Source organism: Branchiostoma belcheri, unplaced genomic scaffold, assembly GCF_001625305.1.
Source record: "Branchiostoma belcheri isolate BF01 breed outbred unplaced genomic scaffold, Haploidv18h27 scaffold158, whole genome shotgun sequence".
NCBI classification, from domain to species: Eukaryota; Metazoa; Chordata; class Leptocardii; order Amphioxiformes; family Branchiostomatidae; genus Branchiostoma; species Branchiostoma belcheri.
The window spans coordinates 119923-143000 of record NW_017803024.1 but is presented as its reverse complement, the minus strand read 5'-3'; the positions used below and the strand labels follow the sequence as shown (position 1 = coordinate 143000).

The 23078-nt window shown below is 45.1% G+C and overlaps 2 protein-coding genes across 2 annotated transcripts in view; one reads left to right on the top strand and one right to left on the bottom strand.

The window, feature by feature from the left end:
* LOC109465789 (tripartite motif-containing protein 3-like) overlaps window positions 1–23078 on the bottom strand; it is a 134914-nt gene that overhangs the window by 12497 nt on the left and 99339 nt on the right. The gene's annotated exons all lie outside the window — the stretch shown is intronic.
* On the top strand, window positions 8800–22106 carry LOC109465793 (insulin receptor substrate 1-B-like). The gene is given in 14 exon segments (XM_019763234.1): window positions 8800–8829; window positions 8831–8866; window positions 13481–13790; window positions 14195–14334; window positions 14826–14968; window positions 15382–15627; window positions 16065–16208; window positions 16493–16708; window positions 17024–17070; window positions 17491–17679; window positions 18163–18417; window positions 18774–19095; window positions 19675–19849; window positions 20406–22106. Coding segments are annotated over 14 exon segments (2901 nt in total). The 3' UTR covers window positions 21054–22106.

Below are 23078 nucleotides of genomic sequence, written 5' to 3'. Positions count from 1 at the left end.
GGAATTACACCACTGGTGCACGTCACCCACAAAAAATCGACTCTCCAAACAGATAGGCTTCGGCTTATTTGTGACGTCTTTTTAGTTTTTTAGTGGACTTAATCAGTGTACGGCAATGTATTGGATGCTGCATTGCCAGTTTGATATTGTCGTAATTGTAGCGGGCACTTCAAAATTACACCCCTGGTGCGCGTCACCGACAATAAAAAAAACAAGATACAAGTTTGTGGACTATCGTATCCAGAACCCGCTAGAGTTGCCCATTTCTGTGCCCTGTAAGTTTCTACGTTGCTCAATAAAAAAAGCTCCACTAGAACCTGATGTTGTGTAAACACGTGTCTCAGTGGCGAAGTGAATGTTGTGGAAACAACTGAAAGTTTTCTGCCTGACATCTGAGCTGGGACCGCCACCAAACCAGTCAGGCGTGCAGAGGAACTAATAAAGCCATGGGGCTTGGCGTTGTTGGTTTCGTGGTTTCCTTCACTCTTATGTTGTTTATTCCTGGTTATCCAAGGCTAAATTGTAAAGCGTTAAACAATTATCATATAGCTAAAATCTTGAACGTCATAAATACCATAATATCATAAAACAATAGATGACATATAGCATCTAAATCATTAAGATTAAGGGCTGACAAAATATACACGATTGTTACTACTAGGTAGGTTAAATGCAGAATGTTAACTACAGGACAACAGGTAAGCAATATTAAAGAGCCACTGAGTGGAAACCTACATGGCCAAGAACTACAACATTATATAAAGGCTGGAGTTAGACAAGGGAAGGGTCTCTGTAGGAATTATAACACCCTGGAATGTTTACGCTTTGAGTGTACCTATCTGTAATAATCTGAGTAACCTGCTCAGAGCGATATGATATTTTGTAAAACACTTAAATCTAATCTGATGTACGCAGAGACGATTCTCGTGTTCCTGCGTTTTAAGATTCCACACCACTGATTGGTTACATGCCATTTCCACATGAGCAGCTACAGCAGGCAAACGGATGTCAACTATACGATGGCCAAACTGCCCCTGGAAAAACGTTATTTTACCAATTTGGCTAAATTTGGCTCACTATTGCTATCGGGAGTTATGAAACAAAAAAAATTAAGAATTAAAACCCTAACAATGGACCCCCTCCCTACGTTGTGCCAAATTTTCCTGTCCTAACCCCCTTAGCAAAGCCTGGTGGAGACTACTATTTGTGCCAAATTCTACTATCCTAGCCCCCTTAGCAAAGCCTGGTGGAGACTACTATTTGTGCCAAATTCTACTATCCTAGCCCCCTTCATCATCATCATCGTCCGGCTGCGGAGCAGTCGACCACAAGTCTTCCCCACGACCGTCGATCCGCCGCCAGGTTGGCAATGTCCTCTGGCCGCAGGTCACCCTCAGTGTCCCCCAACAGGTTCCGGACGTAGCCCAGGTAGTCGAGTCGCTGGCGCCCTGGGCGCCTTTTGCCGTGCGTCGGTACATACAGGGCATATGTTCGGCATGGTTCCCCCACAGGCATTCTAAGTGCATGTCCCAGGAAACGAAGTTGACGCTGCCTTACCATGGTGATAAGGGGTCGAGTGTTTGTCAACTTGTAGATCCAGGCGTTGCTCACATGGTCTAGGCGCTTGATGTTGAGCATGACCCTATAGCATGATGTGGCGAACGCGTTTAGCTTATTCTCCATGTCCCCCGTTATGACCCAGGATTCACAGCCATATAGCAGTATTGTCACGCAGGTGGTGTTGAAAAGCTTGAGTTTAGTGGATGTGGAGATTGATGGACTTCTCCAGATCTTCTCCAGCCCCCTTAGCAAAGCCTGGTGGAGACTACTATTTGTGCCAAATTCTACTATCCTAGCCCCCTTAGCAAAGCCTGGTGGAGACTACTATTTGTGCCAAATTCTACTATCCTAACCCCCTTAGCAAAGCCTGGTGGAGACTACTATTTGTGCCAAATTCTACTATCCTAGCCCCCTTAGCAAAGCCTGGTGGAGACTACTATTTGTGCCAAATTCTACTATCCTAGCCCCCTTAGGAAAGCCTGGTGGAGGCTAATGTTAATCCCATGTTTCCTCTGCAGAGAAATACCTTGTGCTCACATTTCTCACTCATTACCGTGCAATGGAGCCCCTGGGCTAATGTTATCCCGAACACTTATACTTATCCTGTACAAACTCGCATGTCTACACACAACACTTCAAACAACCTTACTACGACTTCAGTCTTCTCAGCGCTACGTCTTAGAACGAAGGTTACAGGAAGGCCTAGGTCAGAGTTTATCTGTTAAGAAGGACCAACAGAACCTGTTCTGTAGCAAACCTGGCCGTTCTAAGAATGCCCAGTGTGTATTGAAGTCTGGAGTTTAATTGTGAGAAAGTTTAGAAAAAAATAACAGCTCTCAGTGGCCAATGTGCAGATTTTGACACATCGGCGCACCAAAACCGTAGTGTGTTTTTGGCACACAGTTAGACAGATTAGCCTAAGAGGCTCGGTGGGCGTCACCCCACCGTACAGGTGGGGAAGTCGTGTAAAGTGCACAAAGTCGGCCCATGGTGAATATCGATTCGAATACGGGACCTTTTGGTTCCGAGACCAACGCTCTAACCGTTGCGCCAGCGGTGCCACAGAAATTTAGAAGAAACAGTGAACGCTTTTTCCCCGGCCGGGTGTAAATCAGACACACAATAGTCGTGTGCCTTCTGCCCTTTGCGCGACATACCTGACAATATATGAATCAACTTACAGTATATATACTACTCATTCTTTGATATATTTGCCTATTTGTGCACTGTAAGGGTTATTGCCTTCTAGAATGAACTTGTGAGAGAAGGCCCTACAGAACCCCCGAACGGCTTTATTTCAGCCGTGTATAAATCAGACACACAATAGTCGTGTGCCTTCTGCCCTTTGCACGACATACCTGTGCTGTTCTCACCTGCCGGCATCTCACCTGTCCGCTCACCTGGAAACACCTGCCGGGGGCGAACCGGCCAGGTGTGATACTGACGTCACGGGGACAGGTTAGACTCGCCTCTAGAGTTGTTACAATTCAAAGAAAGGCCACACCGACTTAATTTTATAGATGACATCCTCTGTAGACCCCAGACTAGTGCGCGCGGGCGAAAAAAAATTCCGTCAAAAAATAAAAATGCTACTAAACTACAGGAATACAAAACTGGGATCCTGGATTTGCGGTAGTACTTAGATACGTATACGACAAGCCGGCACATGCTGGCTTTTTGCGGAGTTTATGAATCGGTACTGTACTGTAGTCTTTATGCAGTCTTGTGAAACGTAGAGCAATTCTGAATTCCTCCGCCAGGGGGCGTGACAAGCCCATGAAATGTTTCTGTCTGCTCCCCAAGTAATTCGTGCCGTATCCTGTAGTTTTTCGCCGTACCCAATGGCGGATATCGCTCTTCCCCGGTGCGTAGTCACTCGGAAGTCGTGTCTAAATACCCTGTACGGCAACGATACACAACCTCAGTCATATACTAGTAGCCTATGCCTGGCCACCTATCTGCCGAATAGCGCACAAATCGCGCCCAATCTTGAAAACAAAACGATAGCGTATTGGATACCATCCTATCAATTTGATACTGTCCTTTCAATATTATACTGTCTTGTAGTCACCGAAAGATCTGTTTGGAGATTTCACAATTCTGAGTCTTGTGAAGTGCAGAGCAGTTCTAACCCTCTCCGCCAGAGGGCGTGACTAGACCGCTTGTTGCTTGTAAGTTGACTTTGCCATTGCTTAATTCGGACAATTCGCCAACCAACCAGATTGCCCCGTTGGTATGACGTCATTTGCTACAGGTGGGGAGCGCAGGTACTGCCGGACGAAACCATTGTATCTAAACTGGGAGGGGGGTGATTTATAATAATTTCTTTATTACAAGAACATTATAATCGTAGGTTTGTCAAATACCAAATTTGAAAAATATTATATGCATATCAAATGGCCCTAACCTATAGCTAATTTCGCCGTTTGGGCAGTTAAGGGAACTTCTTGTAATAATGTAACGTACGAAGAACTTACCTGTAGAAACAAATGGAACAGTCCGAAGTTTGGCATTATAGTTGTGTAAATCAGATGTTCCTGTACAGTTTGCTTCCAACATGGCGGGGGTGAGTTGGCGTTTCTCTTACTTTCCTACCTCGTGTGAAAATTTGCTTTTCCCCCTCCCCCGCTTGCTATGCGCGGATGTAAAAATGCTTTACAGCAAGTCTACCATCTTTTATGTTATGAAGGCAGGCAGTTGCCTTGGCAACGAAAAGATGCGTGCGCTGTATAGAAGTAACTCGTGCGTTCCGTGTATATCTGTAATTCGTGCGTTGTATATTTGTAACTCGTTGTATAGTTGTAATTCGGCTTGAAGCGCGAAAGCCTTGTTTCTTGCTTTGTTGTATGAATATGTTGTTTCACATGCCATGTCAAAATCCATAGAATTCCCAAGACTTTATACTCTTGTGGAATTGGATGGGTGAAGATCCGAAGTAAGGAATATTGTGAGTGGTACACGACATTCCTTACTTACTTACTGTGTAGTAGTTAACCAGTTTTCATGGAACTGTGTGAAAATTCCATGAAATCTTGGGTAGAATCTTAGTGGTGGCATTTCACGTGGTTGCTTTTGTATATCAATGGTTAAATTGTACTTAATGCTTGCTTGCAGTGCGCGGGGCATCTCGCGACGTTGTTATAGTTGTAAAACGTGCGTGGTATAGAAGTAAACGTTGTATAGTTTTAACCCGTGCGTTTTATAAAAGTAACTCGCGAAAACCCTGGAGACTCAAAACATGATGCCCACAATGCAGCGCGGTTGGATAAGATATCTTACAACACAAAAATGTTACAATGCAAAAATTTGTGTCGTCCTTTCGCAATCACTCGCACGCACGTACACAAACCCGATAGAATTCCATATATTTATGTTAGAAGTTAGAACCCACGTGAATTGACACCACTAAAATCCATAGAATTCCAAAGACGTGCTCTTTAGGAATTAGATGGATTTTGATAAGAATTAGAACAGTATTTATTTACAATTTGATTTCTAACATGTCTTTCTTTCCCATGTCTAAAAAAAGGGGGGTCTGACCCGCTTGCTTAGTTTTCTGGGGTTTAGGCCCAACTCATGGTTTTGCTTTGTGCTTGCCCCATCAGGGAAGGGAGGGTAGCTTTGGGGTACTGATAAATGTTTTAAGTAGTTTGTAAATAATGATATAAAGTCTGTTAGGCTCGTGCCGAACCCCTGGGGTGCCTTATGGGTGTAAGTTGTAGCGCTTGCCCTTTTCTTAGCCCCCCCCCCCAACGTTACTATATCGTATCTTTCTACTCTCTGTATTTACACACACACACTGCACACACACAGTTTAGCTTAGTCAAATTATCTCTAAAACATTCAAAATGTTTTAAGGTTTTATAGCGTATGTAAAGGTTATGGAGATGAAAAATTGTTCATATGCTCAAGTTGTAATTTTGCATTAATTGTACAAAAATTACATTGAATAAAGTGTTTTGCAATACAAACAAAACATTGGCCATGCTGTCGTCCTTTCCTCGCACACACCGCAAACGCTTAAATTACTGGGGTTTTAAAAAGTGTCTATTATAAGTGTTGTTCCAGAATTGTATTCATGGAAAAACAAAATGTCTGAAATGCACTGGTCTAATATGTGATACTGAAGCTTGTGAATTTCATGCTGTCCTTGTTTCTCTGTTTCAGAATCGCCACATTTTCATCAGGGTCAGAGTTCACCGCCGGGTCAAGGTCATGTTACATCCGGGAATGGAGGGAGGAACGAGTGAGGGAGTGAATGAATGAATGGCTGGCTGAAGGAATGAAGGATTGGACGATTGGAATTATTGAGTGATCTTATATGTAATGCTACTAGTGCAATATTGTAATTTGTGTATGTTGTAGTTTGTCGGCCCAGTACAGGGCGACGTTTGGCGACTTTGAATATCTGACACTAACGTGATTGTTCCTTCTTCCTGTCCTTTTTTTCTTGCAACACAGGCCCGCAAAGACGTCTCCCTGAAGACTGACTGCTTGAGGATGTGAATTGTCTCCTGGCTCTAAAGACGCAGTCTTCAAGTCAGAAACTGCCTTTTCTGCGGTGTATCCTTTCTAAAGGTGTACTGGTTCTGTTAATCTTAATCCCAATGTCGTATTTCTTGAAGAATCTTGAAGAGGCGGTAATCACCTAACCTCCGTAGCAGGCTTATAGAACTGGGGGTTTTGTGGTCTTCGGCTGTTTTCTGATTAGCCCAGTTCTAACGGGGGTAATTCAACCAGGCCGGCTATGTTGTCTATATTCAATCAGAAATAAAACATAAAAGCTCCCAAAGACCCCCCCCCAAAAAAAAAAGTTTTTGGCATGCTATGGAGGCTAGCAATCACCTGTTTCGTCAATCTTTCCACAAATGCGGTAAAAATTCACAATTAACTAAAAGTATCCTTCCGTAAATCCATTACGAGATAAATACTTGCTCTTGATCAATGTTTATTTGTGTCTCGGCTGGTATGTGTACTTGTGTACCTGTTCTTTGTATGTTGTTTTTGTTTCTGTTTGTTATAATACAGCTGAAGCCGCCGTCACGGTATTTTGCTGGATGAAAATCGCCGAACATCAGGACTACTCTCCAAGCAGAGGTTTGGGTTTGGGGTTATTTTTAGCGTGTTTTTAGTTTTTTTTATCGGGGTTTCTCTTTTGTACTGAATTTTTTTGGGGGGTTTGGTGGGAAAAAATTCAGTGCAAAAGAGAAACCCCGATAAAACGCCTAAAAACACGCTACAAATAACCCCAAACCTAAACTCTGCTTGGAGAGAACATCAGGACCAGCTAGCCTCCTTGTGTAAAACCCGTTTGGTTAGAAGTAGAAAAACTTTATTGTAACAAATATGGAAACACATAATCGTTTTCTGTATATGATGTTATCCTCGGTTACAAACTTCACGAAATTTTAAAATTTCACAATATTAACGTAGTAATATTACTCGTAAAGTTTACAATTTGTACGTACAAGTATGGTGCATAAAATATTACGATATCATTTGAAAATGAATGTTTCTTGAGAGATTTAATGTAAGCGTTGTTTACCGCATGTAAATATGTATCATTTGACTGTATATTTCATTCATCAATAAAACATGAATGTGCAATAAATTAAAGGTTGTTTTTGCAAATTTCTTTGGTTTTTACTGAATAATTAAAAGGGTTAATCTAGAGATATCACGTTATTTTTGGAAATGCCACATTTAGGAAAAGTCCATTGTTGCAAAACTGGAAATATTCTGAATGAAAATACAGCAAAAATTGTAAGAAAAAACTGGGAAAAATTGGCCTTTTTTTTCAAATCCGTTTTAATATGCGTCAGTCAAAAATTGCTCCTCGCCTCCTCTACAACAATGGATCATTCCAAAATGATTGCAAGTATGGACTTTCAAATCACCCCCGTACAAGAAAAATGGGATTTTCCTAGATCACTAGCCTCTACCAGGCACCGCGGATCGCTGGAAAAATAGTCGAAATTGGCCGAAATAAAGGAATAGTATACCACCGCAGTTAGCCGAATTGGATCTTCTCTGGCCGGCTAACTCGCTGGTATACCTTCCTTTATTTCGGCAAATTTCTACTATTTTTCCAGCGATCCGTGGCTAATCTCCAAGCAGATCCCTCTCGGAGGCAAAAAGACAGTATCAAAGTGGCCAGGCGGTATCCATTAGCCAGAGAAGGTCGCCGGCCACCCACGGGTGGGGGTCAGGACAAAAACAAACGGCCATATATAAAAAGCTAAGGATCATTACCCCACAACCTCTGCTTGGAGAGTAATCCACCGTGCCTGGTAGAGGCTAATAACTTAGGCAACCGCAAGTAAATTTTATGGATGACATCCTCCACAGACTACAAATCTAATGCGACAGGGCGAAAAAATACAAGGCGGGACAAAAGAAATAATATTACTATATTCATATAGTTTTTGCAATGTTACGTTTTATATTACAAACGCACAAAAATGTCCAGAAAATCCAGGAAACGTCCCGGTTGGATATCAAGAAAACGTCCCAAAAATCCAGGAAACGTCACGAAAGTCCAGAAAACGTTCTTAAAATCCAGAAAACCGGTCCCAAAAATCCAGAATACCTCCAGAAAGTCCATAAAACGTTCCGAAAATCCAGAAAACGTTCCTAAAATTCAGAAAAAGTCCCGAAAATCCAGAAAACGTCCCCAAAACCAGCTAGGAAAAGTGTTGAAAAATCATGATAAGTCCAGAAAATCCAGAAAACTTTACGAAAATCCAGAAAACGTCCAAAAAATCCAGAAAACGTCCCAAAAAAGCCATAAAATTTCGCGGAAGGGAGTCGGCCGTAGTGACGTCATTGTTTACGACTCGCGGCGCGCGCGCATGCGCCGTGGCGCGCCGTGTCGGATGTCACGTGACCCGAGGTATTATGGTGGAAGGAAAGAGCGATGCGTATTTCGGAAAAACATGTTGTTTTTTTACGCGTAACTCCGGATTTTTACGTCGTACCGCCGCCAAATTTTGACAGACGGTAGAGTGAGTCCCCTCGACAGTTCCTGCGGAGTTTCCCGGTCGAGGTGAGTCGGGTTTTGTTGTACGAGCGTCGCACAACTCCCGAGTCCGAAATCCTTCCCACCCACGTTGAAAAATTAGCCACCACTGCCCCCCCCTCCCCCTTTTCGTAAGTTGGGTGCGATTTTGGGGAATTTTGGGGCGTTTTGTGGATTTTGACGGGTGTTTTTTGTGGTGTTGTTGTTTTTCTGCAGCCGCCATGATGTCTGGTGGTGGAGACACGCCCGAGGGACGTCCGGAAACACGGATATCTCAAGAAACTCAAGGTAAGGCACGAAGGGGAACTGTGTATGTAGGGGGCAGGGTACAGGACAGGGTACAGGGCCAGGGGTGGGGGGTGTGATGGGCAGTAGTGTCTGTATGGAACAGGGTACAGTACTGGGTATGGGAGGGAGGGGGAGGGGGGAAACACGGATATCTCAAGAAACTCAAGGTGGGTCTGTTACTGTGTGTATCGGGGGGAGTATGGGACAGGGGAGGGGTACTGTGTGTACGAGGCACGGTAAGTACAGAACTGGGTACGGGACTAGGGAGTATGGTACTGTACTGGTGGGTACTGTGTGTATGGGACAGGGTATGGGGGGGGGGGGGGGTCTGTGTATGTGGGGGTAACACGGATAGCTGAAGAAACTGGGACAGGACGGAGTTAAGGGGTACTGTGTATACGGGACGGAGGAAGCACGGGATAGGGTACAGGATAGGGTACAGGGGAAGGGTACCATGTGTACCGATAGGGTATGGAGGGAGTGTGTATACAGGATGGTACGTACAGGACGGTACAGGGGGAGTACGGAACGGCGTCAGGGGAGGGACATGCTGAATACGGTCCAAGGCTGGCTGAGGGGAGAGCAGGGTGTGTATTGTAGGGGGGTACTGTCTCTACGGGACAGGGCCTGAGGGGGAGGGGGGAGGCCTACATCAATTTCACATCCACATAGCCTAGCGGCGACCAATGAGTGACCAGCATTCCGCGCCGCGCCCACTTTGCGGTCGATTCCATTCGACAATGGGGTTGAACAGCATCCTTCCGTACGGCGCGGCAGGTAATCGGAGTTGGAAATGTCAGATAAACAATGTAAGAATTGGTGTATTTGGGGTGAAAATAATGCAAGTACCGAAGTTACGGGTTCCTTTCTCAGCACTCGGTATACAGAGTTGAGGCGGCTTCCGTCCAAGATCTCCAGTGCCGAAGGTACGTCAACACTTGGTGTGTCGGTGGCTTCAGCACTGGAAACTCGGAATCGGCAAATCAGACCTTGTCTAAAAAGGGTATCGAGATGCTGCCACTCATATTTTCGAGATCATACCGCCTGGGTAACAAAGTTTAATCGGGACAACAAGTTTAATCAGGACTGCAAGGCCTCTTTTCTTACATTTTCACAGACATAGACTTGGCCTAAGATACGTTTTGTACGCCGCACGGCCGACGTAAGCACCAGAAGCCCAGTGCCGGTAGTTATTTTGCTCCAACTATTCAAAGACACAGAATTTCAGAAAACAATTTACAAATGTATCTTTTGAACAAGTTTGAGAAACATCTTTTTCAACCATATCTTGTTAAAGCGCGGGTTGTCGGTGTGGCCGAAATGCTGCCCGCCTATTGGTCCCTGCTAGGCTGGCTTGGATGGGAAATTGAGGTTCCGAGGGGGGAGTACGGGACAGGGTATGGGCAAGGGGGGGGGGCGTGCTGTCTGTACGATACCAGGGTGAGAGGAAGTGTAGCAAAATGATGATAGACATAAAGAAAGCACAACAAAAACAACAACTTTACGAATGTAAACACACAGAGGCCATTTATTCATCCTTATTATTATCCTCCAATCCACCAGCTGATCCAATGGCTCTTATCTGGTAATTAGGAGTAATTAATGCCGTTATCTCGTTAGTGGATGCATATGTACGAGTGGGGATGTTGTTGTTTTCCTGTGTGAGTGGAGGTTAGCAGGTGCACCTGAGGTCAGCTATCCCTAAAGGCAACCAATTGCATTTTTTAGTGCTTGGAAACCAGTTTTTTTTCGAAGTCAATATTCTACTACTACTATTTCTAGTCACTTAGCTACATACTGAGTTGAAACCACACTATCCCATGTATATTGACCCTCATGGAGCAAACATTCCCAAACTGAAAGGACCTGGATTGATTTTTAGGGTACCACCCAGAAAATGAAGGACTCATCTTGGGGCTTGTTTCTGTTTTAAAAGCCCAAAGTATGAAATACTGGTTCAAAAGTGCCAATGTGGAACAGTATATGTCAATCAATATAATAGAGATTGCCTTATTCAGGATATTTCCAATTTTATGTATTGGATGCCTTTAAGTCCCTTTTGTAGTTTGTTGGGTAGTACTGTAAGGCCTAGGAGAGAAAATGTTGTGTTTCCTGTTTCCCAACCGACCCTAGAAAAGACTGTGACCCAAGCTAGGTTTTTTTGTTGTGTGTGGACTGTTGGATGTTGTTTCCACGTGGTCGGAACTTTGTAGGAAGTTATATTAAGTATGCGTGGATGTCAGGTGTGGGTTATTCTAAGTAGGTTCTGATTTGCATTTGGAAAATTGCTATGATTTGATAATATTGAGCAATGAAAGCTCAATTTCTATGTTAATCAGGAAGTGACTCATTAATTTGATGATAATAATTAATGACGGATGACTTTTTGTCAGCTGACAGGTCTGAGCTCAAAACACCTGAGTCACATCATCTTGTCTGTTCCTGTTCCTGTTAGGGAGTTTACATTCATCCATACATGAGTAATTTTAATCAGATTGGCAAGAAATTTTGTTAGAGTATCAGCAACAAAGTTTGTCATCTTCTAAAGAAGAAAAACTCCACTGGTTTTTGAATAAAGAACCTCTTAAGTAAGTTACATGTATATAGTAAGTTCATATTCATGTGGGAGTATTTGAGTGAGTGTGTGTGTGTGTCCATATATGTGTGTGTGTGTGTGCGCGCGTGTGTATCTGTGTCAGTGTGTGTTTGTCTGTCTGTCTCTCTGTGTGTCTGTATGTGTGTGTCCATGTGTAGTAGTGTTTGTGTGTGCACATCTATTCCTGAAAGACCAACCATATCAATCATTTCAATGCCATCATTTTTAATCAGGCCAGGTGTGTTTTGTGAGTGTATTTGTGCATGTGGTGTCTCTGTGTTAGTACGTGTGTGTGTGTGTGTGTATCTGTGTTATTCAATTGTATGTGCGTGTGTCTAAGTGCGCATGTGTGTGGGTGTATGATATGACTTTTTGTGTGTCTGTGTCTGTATGTGTGCTAAACATGAAGCACCAACCACATGATTAACTCCATATTTTTTGAGCAGGCCAGGTGGACGTTGAGGCAGGACTATTTGTATGTAGGGGTAAGAATTAAAGAGTTTCCTACGTGGAATGGACTGATATGGACCTGCATGGGATTTGGAGACAATCCTGCATCGAACATGGAGATTCTGTGGGACTAGACTGTAGTTGATACAAGACTGAATGTGGACAACATGTCAGCAGAACGTACTGCGCCTGTGTGAAAAGTTGACCATTAAAAATGCAAACATGCAATGATGAATGAAAACTGTGAAAATTGTGGGTTTTGTGCAGGTACAGTACGTTACGCTGACATGCTAACTTGGACTTGGATTTACACCATTTTTAGCGATGCCTGCTCGGGTTCTGTTTTTTTAGGTGTGCAACATTCATGTACCCGAATTTTTGTCTGTTTTCTTCTTTACCCGACATTTTCTGCACCAGAAGTTAACCTTCTCACTGCTGAAAAACCTCAAAACTATGCAAACCTGGTAGCAAAAGGCTATTTTAGCATGGAGAAGGTTAAACATGTGACTAAACCTGTACCTAATCTCTGTCCATTCTAAAAAAAAAAATTCTAGGAGGATGAGGCATCATCAAGTTAATTTGTTGGTTCTCAGACACTCCTAATATATTCCTGAAAATCCTGAGGGGAACTTTCCTGGTGTTCACAGTTTTAAGGACATGTTTCACACTGATTCTGAACATGCTGTTGTCATGATAGTTGGGGGGGACATCTGAGAACCAATGAACTGAACTGAGTTGGCTTGAGGTCCTGAGTTTTTGAAATGAAGGTTTCTGTTGTGTGATGGTAGTGATGACCTGAAATGCACCCTCCTGACTAGATAAACTTGATCTTGGACATGCACCTTCACTACTAAATACAACATGAACTTGTGTCTGTACTAAATAACAAGGAACAGTTCAACTGGACAGAAGAAGGAGTCCTGATGCCTGACGTTTTTTGCGTGTGTTTTTTTTTCTAATCACACATTCCCAGTGTTATAATGATATGTACATATACTGGTATGTAAGTTGTATACTATGGCAGCCAACTGTACAAAAGTTGCCAGTATAACCATTGCATAAGCTGCAACAAGTTTTTGGCAGTCAAAACTCATATTATATATGTAGTAAGTTTTCAAAGGCACAGACAATTTGAGACAAACAAACATGGATGTTCTTACTTCCAAGATGGAATTGATGAAGAGTCATCCAGGTGAAAAATACTCAAGAAACGAAACTCTACTACTGGATAAAATGTGGAAATTATTTTCAGGATTGTTCGATTGACATCCATCACTAAATTGAACTAACAAAACCAGAGCCCTGTGTTAGGTACTAAATCCATGTACTTTGTAATGAAACTGCCAATTTTTCTTATTTCTCTAGACAATGAACAAGCGTTTCTTAAGGCACAAACATGCAAACAATTACTACTTAATTAGGGATGCTCTTGCTTACAAGTTTGTGTTCAAGAAGTTTGGATATTTCAAATGACATCCATCACTAAATTGAACTAACAGAACTAGAGCCCTGTGTTAAGTACTGAAACCCTGTACTTTATACTGAAATCCTATTTGTTGTTTCCCCAGACTATGAAGAAGCGATATTTCGTCCTCCACGCGAAAAGCAGCGCGGGGGCGGCCCGTCTCGAGTACTTTGACAACGAGAAAAAATGGCGTCACGGCGCGGCGCCCAAACGCACGATCTTCCTGCATCACTGCTTCAACATCAACAGGAAGGAGGACGGGAAACACAAGCACATGATCGTCCTGTACACCAGAGATGAGTGTTTTTCGCTCGTGGCGGATACGGCAGACGAACATGACGTTTGGCTCGCTGTTTTAAAGGAACTGCACGAGTCTGGTTCACAGGAAGGATTCATTAGCAAACAGAACTTCGGTGGGTATTGTTTGGACAATAAACCATTTAATGTTATTATTATATATCATATTATAGGACTCAAACAACACTTGCAATTCTTGTGTCCTATGTAAAATGTGTGATAACCAGTGTTCTTACATTTATGCATTATGTTCTCTCGTGTTTGGTAGAGTGTGTGGTGTGTTCTATACTTCTAGTGTTCTATATAAGCACTGTTCTACTTCTAGTGTTCATTAGAACTATTCTAGTATTCTAAAGAACAAATAATAAGGTGTTCTTGTGTTCTATGGAACCTGCGATAACCAGTGTTCTAATGCTCTATGGAAGGTGCGGTAACCCGTGTTCTAATGTTCTATAGAATGAGTGTTCTAAATTCTAATGTTCCACAGAACATGTGTGTTAACCATTGTTGTGTTCTACAGAGCATGTATGGCAGGTGACGCTGAAGCCCAAGGGTTTAGGAAGTTCTAAGAACCTGACCGGCCAGTACAGACTCTGTCTCACGGCCAACAGCATCACGCTACTCAAGATGAACTCAGAGGAACCTGCCATGGACTTTCAGGTAACACTTTTGTACTGGTATCACTATGGAGGAAATAAAGCACTTGAAGCACCTGAAGCCCTTGTTTTCTGTGGGAAATTCCTCAGTGGTGCTTTAGCCTGAAACATGTTTTAGAGTGTGTATTAGTGTCACACAAATGTTAACCAGAAGTAAGCAGATGTGCGTGACTTTCCAGTTAAAGCAGATCCATCGGTGCAGGCATGTGTACAGGCAGAAGTAACCCAGTTGTGTGGTTTATGTTGCAGTTAACACAGATCCGTCGGTGCGGGCACGTGGAAAGTTTTTTCCTGATGTCGCAGTGTTTAGTGTGAGTGTGAGTGTGTGTGAGTGTGTGTACAGGCAGAAGTAACCCAGTTGTGTGGTTTATGTTGCAGTTAACACAGATCCGTCGGTGCGGGCACGTGGAAAGTTTTTTCCTGATGTCGCAGTGTTTGGTGTGAGTGTGAGTGTGTACAGGCAGAACTAACCCAGTTGTATGTTTTATGTTCCAGTTAACACAGATCCGGCGCTGCGGGCATGTGGAAAGTTTTTTCCTGATGGAGGTGGGTCGGTCGGCGGTGACGGGAGCCGGGGAACTCTGGATGCAGGTGGAGGACACACTGGTCGCACAGAACATGCACGAGGCCATCCTCAGGTCAGTACAGGTCAGGGGTTAGGGGTCAACATGCACGAGGCCATCCTCAGGTCAGTAGGGGTCAGTGGTCATCCTCAGGTCAGGGGTCAACATGCATGGGCCATCCTCAGGTCAGTGCGGGTCAGGGGTTATCCTCAGGTCAGGGGTCATCCTCAGGTCAGTACAGGTCAGGGTCATCAGGTTAGTACAGGTCAGGGGTTATGGCCATGCTCAGGTCAGTACAGGTCAGGGGTTAGGGGTGAACAAGCTTGAAGTCATCCTTGGGTTACAACAGGTTTATTTCAGTTTTAACAAAATATGACTGAAGGAATCATTGAGTCAGTGTTTCAGTTATTCCTGATGTAGGGAGGAATGTTTTCCCTGTAGATCTCTTGAGAGCTGCCTATGTAACCTTTTGTTCCCCCCTTCCCCAGCTCGATGAAGGCGATCAGTTCAGACGATGAGTTCCGGCCGCGGAGCCGCAGCAGTGGTTCGTCCAACCCGCTGCCTGTGCCGGCGGGGCGGCGCATGACCGGGACCGTCCCCACCATGCCGCTGTCCCACACCCTCCCCACACGCAGCCGCATGCGCTGTGATTCACTACCCACCGCCCCGGGGAGGGGCGGCGCACGGTACAGGACAACGTCCGAGGGCGAGATGAAGACCAACAGTCCTGTCAGGTAACTCTCACTTTCACTACAACTTTTACTACAACTTTCACTTTCACCACACAACTTTCACTTTCATTACAGACTTTCACTTTTGTTACAAACTTTCACTTTTATTACACAACTTTCACTTTCATCACACAGCTTTCACTCATCACACAACTTTCACTTTCATCACACAACTTTCACTTTCATCACACAACTTTCACTTTCATTACTCAACTTTCACTTTTGTTACACAAGTTTCACTTTCACTACAACTTTCACTTTCATCACACAACTTTCACTTTCATCACACAACTTTCACTTTCATCACACAACTTTCACTTTCATCACACAACTTTCACTTTCATCACAAAACTTTCACTTTCATTAATTACACAGGACAACTTTCACTTTCACTAACAGCAAGAATAACAGTGATGAACCTATTGTTTCCCTTCCCACAGCCCCAGCAGGAATCGGACGCGGTTATCGGCGATCCACCAGCGCAGCAGCCCGCGGTCCGTCATCGCGTCCCACGGGATGTTCAACCGCTCCGTATCGGCCGCCGGGTCACTCTCCCAGTCCCCCATCTCAGGCAGCCCTCTCAGGTAAGCAAACTCCAGGGGGAGGCCATCAAACCTCGGGGGGAGACCCCAGTCCCCCATCTCAGGCAGCCCCCTCAGGTAAACTCTGGTCTGAGACAATCAGAAGTAAACATTGATATGAGACCATTTTTTTAAAAAACACTAACTTGTAAGCATTGGTGTGAGACCATTTTCTCAGAAAAACAGTCGTATATACTGGGATGAGACCATTTTCTTTGTGTACGTGATCGTGAAAGACACCCGTTTTTAAGTTATGGCCTGAGATTGATGTTTGTTTGTTTTTCCAGCCCGAGCCCGACAGGATTTGCGTCTGACCAGTACTCCCACCCGCTGCCGATCAGCCGAGGACTGATGGAATACACGAGCGACGGGAGCACGGTATCCATGGACGAATACGACTCAAGTCCCGCCTCCAGCGATCACTACCTACAGTAAGTACCTAGGGGGTCTTGCCTCCCATAGACATTGTACACAAGGCTGGGACGACTCCAGCCCGGCCTCCAGTGATGACTAGCTTCAATAAGTACCTAGGGGGCCTTGCCTCCCATAGACATTGTACACAAGCCCGGTACGACTCCAGCGATCACTTCAGGATTAAGTACCTAGGGGACCTTGTCTCCCATAGACATTGTACACAAGCCCGGTACGACTCCAGCGATCACTTCAGGATTAAGTACCTAGGGGACCTTGTCTCCCATAGACATTGTACACAAGCCTGGTACGATACTGACAGAATGTTGTTTGTTTGTTCCAGACGATACGTCCCGTCGGCCGCAGCCTGACGCCAGACTCACCAGCCCACACGGCCCATCCGAGAGGAGGGAGGGGGGGACGGATATGTGCCCCATGGCACCCGCCTTCCCAGGTAAGGTCCACTGTCCCATGGGGGACGGATAAGTAAGTAAGGGACATGTGAACAGCATGTGAATACCATGTAAACAACATGAGCCTATCATTTGACTGCCATGTGACTACCGTGTGACTATCATGTGGCTATCATGTGAACACCCTGTGACCTAACCCCCCTGTTCCTTCCCCCCCAGGAGGTTACCCCAGTCAGTCGGCGCCCCAAGACGTGGGTTACCCGGCCCGCTCCACTCTCATGTGACTACCATGTGAACACCATGTGACTATCATGTGATTGCCATGTGACTATCATGTGATTGCCATGTGACTATCATGTGATTGCCATGTGACTACCATGTGACTATCATGTGATAACCATGTGAACATCTAACTCTCATGTGATAACCATGTGAACATCTAACTCTACTGTCTTTCCCAGGAGGTTACCCCAGTCGGTCAGCGCCCCAGGACGTGGGTTACCCGGCCCGCTCTACCCCCCAGGACGGCTCCTACATGCCGATGTCCGGCGCCATCGGCCGCGGAAGCCCCACGACCTTGAGCTCGCGCCTGGAGGACGGGTACATGCCGATGTCCCCCGGAACCCCGCCCACCACCACCGACATGAGACGTAAGATAACACCTTGTGTTTATTATGTTTACCGAAGGAAAACACATCGTTTTACAATGTAGCTCTGTTTCTTCTCCCTCTTCTGTTCCAATCAAATAAGGTCACTGACCTCGACCAGATGGCTGTAACCATGGTAACTGATACTGCACTTGTGACGTTAACCTTCACAGAAGGAAATAAGTTGTTTTAGCTTGCTTTCCTCTTCTGTTTCAAACAAATAAGGTCACTGACTTTGACCAGATGGCTGTCACCATGGTAACTAGTGCAATAGTGGATACCCTGTGGTGTTTGGGTTATATTATGTACCAGGGCTTGGTCACCATATATTGTGTTTGAGTAAGAATAAACAGAACACTAGTTTATAGTCAGAGTTTGACAGGCTAGACCATGTGAAGTTGAACATTATGTAATTGCTTTGCAAATGTTACCTTTCTCGCTTATTTGCAGTTTTTCAAACAAATATGCTCTCATATCCCCCTGTAGTGGATGAGTCCTACATGTCCATGAGCCCGTCCAGTGTCTCCGCACCCCGACAGATCCTCCACCGTCGCCATGGCAACGGGGACCCTTACGTGACGATGTCGCCCGGCAGCCGGTCACCTGACCACCCCGAGTACATGCAGATCTGGGCCAATCAGAACCAGCCCAGACCCGACAACCGACAGAACAACAACAACAACGACGACTCTTCCTACATGAGCATGTCCCCGGTCGCACAGGCACTGCCTAACACTTCTAGTACGTTTTTATTCAAGACTTAGACTTTATTGTGTTTGCCTTTGCAGAAGAAAAACGCGTTTGAGTGTGAATAAACAGAGCAGTAGTTTCAATTGTTAGGCTCGACTGTGTGAACATTTTGCTTTTTATACTACATTAGTTTTTACTTCTCTATCCCCTCTCAGTTCCAGACACCTACATCATGTACTCTCTATCATTAGAGTTTTTATACTTACCCATCTCTTCCCTCTCCAGACTATCCTGTAATGTTCACATGTTTCTCCCCCCTTAGTTCCAGACATGTACAATGTGTACTCCCCCTGTACTCCCCCGCTAACCTGTACGCTAACCCATGCTGTTGTATGTCTCAGTTCCAGACACGTACATCGTGTACTCCCCATCTTCGGACTCCCCACCTCCTGCAGCCGTTATAGAGAAAGGACAGATGGAAGCGAGCGACGGTTATGTCCACATGGAGATGCAGCCGAGACGACCCAACAACACGTCCGCCACTACGGAGGAGGATAACTACATGGCCATGGACTTCAGCGCGAAATCGGAGTCAGAGCGCCTCTCGTCTTCTCTCCCGGCGGAACATCGGTTATCGTCGTCGCCGGGCGGGACTGTGCGGCCGACAACACTCAGGCTGACCAATCAGCATGAGTATATCAATGTCACGCCCACCGCTGCATCAGAAGGGTACTCTTTACTTACTTATTTGTTTATTTTTGTTTTCTTTAGCCATGGTAGCTCTCTCAGTGATAGAGCAGTGCTTTAAAAATAATAATTATAATGTTTACCCTCGCAGAAGAAAAACGTATTGTTTTTGCTCTGTCTCTTCTTCCTCTTCTTCTCCAAATGACCTGAACCAAACGTCTGTCACCATGGTAACTGGTGTTGGGTTACAGCATGTTGCAATTTTTATAGCAGGAGGGGTTTAGAGTAAACCAGAGGTGTTAGGATTTTGAGGAGGGGAGCACCTTTGCTTCATTGCTTGGGGAGATCCCTGTACATCAACTTAAGAACGATTCCCACTTCATTTCATTCCAGGTATGCCATGGACTACACGGAAACATACAAAACATAGATACATCGACCACAATAGCAAAATAATGTAACACATAACTCCCTGATAAGTTGAAAAATCAGCAAATTTTCATGAAATACTGAGAGAAAACCCTATATTTAAAGATTTTGGGAGAGGTGCTAGGATTTTGGGCAGAGGGGAGCACCTTTGCTTCATTGCTTGAAAGTAATTCCCACTTTATTTCATTCCAGGTACGCGGCGATGGACTACATCTCCGGTGACGGAGGCGTGGCGAGTTCAGACGAGTCGCGAACGAGCGCCGCGGACGGGAAAACGTCGACCTCGGAGTCTGGAATCTACTCCGGAGAGGAGTCCAGTCGACCGAGAAGCCCCGGGGAGTACGTCAACATCGACTACAGCACCAAGGTTTGTTTGTTTGTTTACTCCGGGGAGGAGTCCAGTCGACCGAGAAGCCCTGGGGAATACGTTAACATCGACTACAGCACCAAGGTTTGTTTGTTTGTTTATCCAGAGAACACAGCCCCAGGGAGTACGTCAATATCGACTACAGCACCAAGGTTTGTTTGTTTGTTTATTGTTCATTTTTGGGAATAGGTGCACTGGTGCACCCAATGTAAAAAGTGGGGTGCACAAAAATATTTTTGGGTACACCGTATGAAATAGAATGAGTAGAATGTCATCTAAAAAACTAATTATGTTTCATTTGTAAAGAAACGTGCAATGATTTTATTTTTCTCACACTTGGATGTTAAGAATATGCTATGTATTACTATACATTGGACATCAGGTAAACCTACGAAATATTTGGGTGCACTGTTGCACCTCTGGCGTCTTACTCTCGTGCACCCACCGAAAAAATTGGGTGCACAGCTACAAATTTGGGTGCACTAAGGTGCACATGCACCAAGTATTTCAAGCCCTGTAAAGGTTGCGAATAAACCATTCTCTCTTTCTCTCTAAGGGCACAGACGGGCCGGGATCGGGCGCAGAAGGGGACGGTTCCGAGTACATGAACCTGACGTATCCGTCCGAGAAGCCTTCGCCGAAGATCCACGTGAGCGATTACTCCCTCATGGCTCCCGTCACCATCGCGGAGAAGCCTGTGGGAAAACCGCCGGGGTTGCTGAAACAGGACAGTTTGACGAGTGAGGATGAAGGTTTGTCCTCTCAAGGCGTGATCAGACACAGCCCGGTGTTCAGCACGTCCGCGGATATTTCTGTCGTGAAGAACAGCACGAAGGAGAGTCCGGAGGGCGGCGCGAGTCCGGCGTCAGTGTCCGGTTCGTACGAGAACGTTTCGCTCGGCTCGCAGAAGGGCGGCGCATGCAGCCTGGCGCAGTCGCAATCCCAGCCCGGCTCCCGCCACTCGTCCGTCAGCAGCGAGAAGGAACTGAACTACATCTCGCTCGACCTGCCCTCCGACGAGGGCGAGGGCGTTGCCGCCGGCGACGAACAGCATCCCGTTGCCAAGGCAACGCGTTCCCCGCGGAGCAGCGTGAGCTCCGAGGACAAGGCGGACGAGAATCCGTACGCCAGCATCGACTTCACCAAGTCCGAGGGGCTGCGGAACACCTCGCCCAAGTACCACGATCGGGACGGCAGATTCTAGTCGCCGTGGCAACAGCGTAACCATGGAAACCGTGCAACCATGGAAACCGTGTAACCATGGAAACTGTGTAACCATGGCAACCGTGTAACCATGGAAACTATGTAACCATGGAAACCATGCAACCATGGAAACTGTGCAACCATGGCAACCGTGTAACCAATCAAGAATTTCTGTACAAAACTTTGTGTTCAGTGATGATCTGAACCTGTACCGATCGGACGGCTGATTCTAGTCACCATGGTGACTGTGTAACCGTGGAAACTGTGTATCCATGGCAACTGTGCAACCATGGCAACCGTGTAACCAATCGTTCGCGAGAATATTTCTGTACAGAACTGTGTGTTCAGTGAGTTGCTGAACCTGTACTGCTGATTTGTAAGTATTTGGGACGTGTCCTGTGCACCTGCAGCTGCACATGTGGAAACCCGTGTACAGACTTAGGATTGATAGGAAAAATGTTGTTACAAATGATGAATTTTCTCCCATAATTTCCCGCCTGTGGTACAGCCCGTTGTCAGGTGTGGTCATGTCCGTCGTCGGGCGTGGTCCTGCCTGTTGTCGGGCGTGGCCCTGTCCGTCGTTGGGCGTGGTCCTGCCCGTTGTCGGGCGTGGTCCTGTCTGTCGTCGGGCGTGGCTCTGTCCGTCGTCGGGCGTGGTCGTGTCCGTCGTCAGGCGTGGCTCTGCCCATATTTGGGCGGCCGTCATGTGCAACCGTCGTTTCCTGTCCCTCGCCAGAATCGTGCTGAAAAAATGAAGACGGAAAAAAATGTTCTCAGATTTTACTGTAATCTGTACAAATGTGATGGAGCTTTATAAGAACTTGTGACATAGTGAAATATTTACTGCCAAAGCCTCAAAATGCCAACCTCAGAGTTAAGCTGTTATAGATAATGTCTTAGACTTTAGGTATGTACAAATCTGTTTACAATGTCAGAATGGTAAGGAGAGAATTAGATAGTCCCTCAATCGATGGTGACACAGTCATGTAAAACTCACTACATCTCATGGGCATGTGATCATCACATGGACAACATGTGATGATCACATGATCAACGTGTGAACATCACATGCACAACATGTGAACAACATGTGAACATCGCATGCACAACATGTGAACATCACATGCACAACATGTGAACATCACATGAACACACAGACAACATGTGAACACCATGTGAACATCACACAGACATGTGAACATCATGTGAGCACAGATGTGAACACCATGTGATCATCGCATGAACACCATGTGAACATCACATGGACATGTGAACACCATGTGAACATCACGTGAACACCACAGTCATGTAATACCCACTGTTACAGACTCTAGATCTGTTCAGTAAAAATGATCTCAGACAGATTTGTGTGTTTCTGTTGTCTTTTTTGTCTTTTATTGATCCATCAGTCACACTTGTTACACATTAGGGCTTCTTTTTACCCAACCGATATAGACCCACACTCACTTATGTTTTGTCTATCAGACACCTTCCTCAGACCTTCTGACTAGAGTACTGCTTTCGTCTCTATATGACTAGTTGCGTCACAACTTATAGATGGTCACCTCCGCCATGTTGGTAGAATAGATGGATCCAATATGGCCTTGAGTTGTTAAAAACACATCGGTTGAATCCTCATCAATACATCTACCGTGTCTGATTAATAACACTCTATAGCAAATTCATACACGTGGGCTAAGCTTAATTGCAAGTGATAATATACATGCATAAAGTTAGTCAGGATACATATGAGTATTACACTACATTCCTGATCTATTTGTAAGGTTCTCTATGTGGGGTTTGCCTTTTTGTAGCAGTGGAAAATGGAAAGTCCCTTGTTTTTAATGATAGATGTAATATAGATGAAATATACTGCGATTTCCACTGCATTAGTTACACACTTTTTAGGCGTGCATGCAAACTTTATCTGCCTCCGCCATGTTGGTGGGATTGATGGATCCAAGATGGCCGACTGCTTGAAGATTATATTTACATCCACAGGAGGAAAACATTGTTTTGTTTACTA